The sequence below is a fragment of the Phaethon lepturus genome, unplaced genomic scaffold, assembly GCF_000687285.1.
Source record: "Phaethon lepturus isolate BGI_N335 unplaced genomic scaffold, ASM68728v1 scaffold48867, whole genome shotgun sequence".
Taxonomy (NCBI): domain Eukaryota; kingdom Metazoa; phylum Chordata; class Aves; order Phaethontiformes; family Phaethontidae; genus Phaethon; species Phaethon lepturus.
In genome coordinates, this window is record NW_010553569.1 from 1 (window position 1) to 3,985 (window position 3,985).

Below are 3,985 nucleotides of genomic sequence, written 5' to 3' on the forward strand. Positions count from 1 at the left end.
TGTCAGCCTCTGGGGTTTGGGGGTTGTCTCTCACCTGGAGGTTGTTCTGCCAATGCAGAACAAGGTTTGGAGGCTCTCTGCAGATTGAGGCATCCCTGCTGGGTGGGCAGCAGCAGCACTGGGGGACTCATCCCCCTCCCCAGCAACCCCCTGAGCAAGCCCAGCTGAGGGCTTTGACCCCACATAAGTAACAACTGCAGCCCCCTGCCTGCCTCTGCAGCTGGAGGGGATGGTACCCGGCACCCCCACACACTCCTCTGGAGAAGGGGGCTTGCGCTGCGCTGTTCCGTGGCTTTCCACACTGACACCTTTCAAAACTTCTCTGAAAGCTCCTCACTGCTTGTCTCGGGGACAGGATGCACGCTGCCACACTTCGAGATGCAAATCTGCTACAGCACCGCTTCACAGCTGGTTTAAATGCGCCTGAAATGGGGTGCTTTTGGTGGTTTTTTATTGCCACTTTACGGTGCGTGCCTGGAAACCGCTCTCACGGTGACTGTGGGGCTGTCAGGATCCCTCGGTGGTGGATATAATCCCCATCCATCATTGGAAATAATCATAACGAGCAGGGCTCAGAGAATGCGTGTAATGACTGCTGCTCATTCCCACTACTCATTAGCTGTCAGGATCATGTTAAAAGTCCACTGGTGCCTGCAGGAACAAGGAGGGGACCATGACGGTGTTTGAAGCTTCAAGCTGCTGGCAGTTCCTGAATCACAGTTCTCCCACTGTCATAATTATCCTTAAGCACACACAAAAAGCGATGGTTTGGGTTTGTTTGGGTTTTTTTTAAACCAATACCTTTTTTTTTTTTTTTTGTTATTGCTGTTGAAGGATGACTCGGTGTCAGCTCGGAGAAGTCTGCAGGCTCTGGGTTCAAGAGCCTCGCCATCCCACACTTTGCACAAAAATATAATCAAAGGTTAGGTACAACCAACTGAAGGCTTTTAATTGCAGCCAGGGTAATTTGCGCAGCATAGAAACAAGCCCTGGATGCAAACGGGTGATGCCCAGACTTCGCTGAAAACATCTTTGCTCAGCTGCTGGGTTTGAAGGCTCGTAGCATCCTGACTGTTTTACCGCGCTCTGATGCCACAAATTCGCTGTATCCTCTCTGCTCTGGTGACACTTGGCCGCAGGATGACCCGATCCCAAAACACTGCAACCTCCATCCCCGTCAAACAGCTTGTTTAGGGACTGTTTTTCATAATTTAGGAGGTTTTTTTTATTAAAGCCTCTTGTGATCTCATTTGCATCCATGGTCCGGATACCTCGTGGGATACTTGCGGCAGGCTTAGCCTCTCCAGGCCAGCTCCAAAATCAGTTAGAGCCCATTGCGCAGCAAGGTTTTTATTTCCTTTTTAATTGCTATCAACAAGCTCTTTGCCGGAGCCGGGCTAGGATTGGATCCATCTGGAGATCGACCCTTCAGCAGCAGGAGAAATGTTAGCTCTGTGCACTGCCAGGTCCTACCTGTATTTGGTCTGCCAGATCTGCCTAGCAGCCTACCCCATGTCCTTGTCCACTGCTGGGTGAGCGGAGGAGTCTCGGGGCGAAGCAGAGTCCCCAAAATCCTCCTCCCCATCTGGGATTGCAGGAGCATCCTGGGATGCTTGCAGGGGGGATGGTTTCCCATCAGGAAGGCACAGGCAAATTTACAGGAGCAAGGAAGAGAAATTCTTTCCTTCCCACCCGCTGTGCTTCCCTTTGGAAACCCCCTTGTCCCTGCAGCAGAGAGAGCTTTAAAGGTGAGATTGAAGGTTTTAAAACTAGGCTGGAGTTTGGGAGTTAGGCAGGCACTGGGATTGATCCAGAGGGATTGCAGGGGAGTGGGAGCTCCATCGGGATAACACCATGTCTGAGGAATTCGTCTTGGGCTGCTCTGGCTTTGGATGCAGCCAGAAAACCCCAAACCCTTGCACCCATCCGTAAGTTTGTGGGCTTGGGTTTTATTTTACCCTGATTAAAGCCAGCGGATGGGGGGAGCAGCAAGCCCAAGGTGACTGTCGTGGGGGACAATCTCCAGCCACCACAGGGACGTGGTATGTCCCTTTGTCCTGTCACCTCCCATCGCCTTGCGCAGCGGGATTTCGGAGCCTGGGGAGTTAATCCTGTCAGGTGACTCCGATTAATTTTTCTCTAGCTGTTTGTTTTGCAAGGGACCGTGCCCCCCGCAAGCTTGTCCAACCCTCCTGAGGCTTTTTAATCCCTCATCGCACGGCAGCCAGGTAAAGGGACGATGCCGACAAACCTGCTCCATCCCGGCATCTCCAGGTTTGCAAGGCCACCACGGTGATTTTTAATTTTGGGGGGGTTCCTTTTTTTGAGAAACTGGTGCAGCAAAGGAGTTTTTAATTGGCACGTAGGGGTGACTTCGTGCGGAAACCAGTTGCCTCCTCTCAAGGGAGGGGAAAGGAGAGCATCAGAAGCTTTGACGACTTGCTTTGAGCATCTCTTTCTTCTCCCACAGGTTGTGTCCACTCTAAAAACCCTTCCCCGCCACCCACTGCCGCCAGTGTTAGCCACTTCCCCGGTCCTGCGGCAGAGAAGGGGTTAGAGCCTGCAGCACCACCATGAACGAAGTGTCAGTCGTGAAGGAGGGCTGGCTGCACAAGAGAGGTGAGGGAGGGGAGCCCTCCCTCACCAAAAGGGAGCCAGTGTCGGTGGCATCCCTCCAAGGCCAGGTCACCGCAGGGAATCCGGCGCTGCAGCTGCTGCCAGGAAAGGAGAGCTCTGGTTTCCAGTTACCAGCAATTTTAACCTTTCCCTGGCACAAATGCAGGGGGTTCTCTGCTTCCCCTTGCCCCAAAACGGGAGGCACCTTGCCACTGCAGGGCATCCCAAAACCCACCAGCACCTTCCCCCTTCAGCTTTCTCCCACTTCTGGCTCAGCTCAGCAGCTTTCCCAGCAATCAGCAATGCCACTTCGCTGGCGTTCGGTCTGTACCGCAAACAAATCCTCCAGCAGCAGTGTTTTTAATTGCTTGCCGCATTAGGAAGTCTGAGGACAATACTAATATCTCCCCACAGACCCTGTTTGCCAAGCAACCTGCCGCTGTGGCCCTGCAGCAAGACCCCCAGCCAGCCCTTTTATTTTTAGCCGTACATGGGGAACGTCGCAGCATTGTAGCAGCTGCGCACATGGGATTTTATTTTTAGACCCATTGAAGGTGGCTATTATTTTTCCTTCCCTTGCTGAGGGTGGTTTGCAAGGGGAGCGGGCATGAAAGCCAGCTGCCTCCAGCCACCTTTCTCCCACCGGCAGTCCAGCCAGATCCCTGTGTTCATGGCAGCTTTTTTGCACTCTGTTACCTTGGAGCAAGCATGTTTCAGCCTAAGCCACTGCTCACGCCTCTCCTAAATTATAGCAGCCGGCCTCTTTTTGCAGGAGCTTCCCCAAAGCAGCTCCTAGAAACAGCCTGAAGAAAAACATTCACTTAGTTTTCCATCTACAAGGGGTCCTTCTGCCATTTAATTTTCCATCTCAGCAATGGGACCCCCGCTACAAGGGGTCATTCCCCAAAAACCCCTGTGCCATGGCCCCCCCCTGCTCTGTCTTGCAGGGGAATACATCAAAACATGGCTTCCTCGGTATTTCCTGCTGGAAAGTGATGGCTCCTTCATTGGCTACAAAGAACGGCCAGAGACATCTGACCACAGTTTGCCACCTCTGAATAACTTCTCGGTAGCAGGTACATTGGCGCAGGTGGCTTCGGGGCTGTGGGCGGTTAAGAGCTGGTGTTGGGCAGCGTGTCTTCATCCCTGATGCCATTGGGGATGAGGTTTTTGGAATGAGGGTATTTGATCCCAAACCATCCTCTTCCCTTTTTTACTTTATTTTTGAACCTTTGTAGAGTGCCAGCTGATGAAGACTGAGCGGCCTCGTCCCAACACCTTTGTCATCCGATGCTTGCAGTGGACGACGGTCATAGAGAGGACCTTCCATGTGGACTCTCCTGAAAAGCGGTAGGAGGGCGGGAGGGAC

General features: G+C 52.7%; 1 protein-coding gene across 1 annotated transcript in view; it reads left to right on the plus strand.

Annotated features, from left to right (window-relative positions):
* The first annotated feature begins 2,573 nt into the window (after positions 1 to 2,573).
* The window catches only part of AKT2 (v-akt murine thymoma viral oncogene homolog 2), a 5,501-nt gene continuing 4,089 nt past the window's right edge, over positions 2,574 to 3,985 (plus strand). The window contains exons 1-3 of the mRNA XM_010291571.1: positions 2,574 to 2,619; positions 3,564 to 3,692; positions 3,855 to 3,966. Of these exons, the coding sequence (XP_010289873.1) occupies positions 2,574 to 2,619; positions 3,564 to 3,692; positions 3,855 to 3,966 (287 nt within the window). The remainder of the gene's footprint in view (positions 2,620 to 3,563; positions 3,693 to 3,854; positions 3,967 to 3,985) is intronic.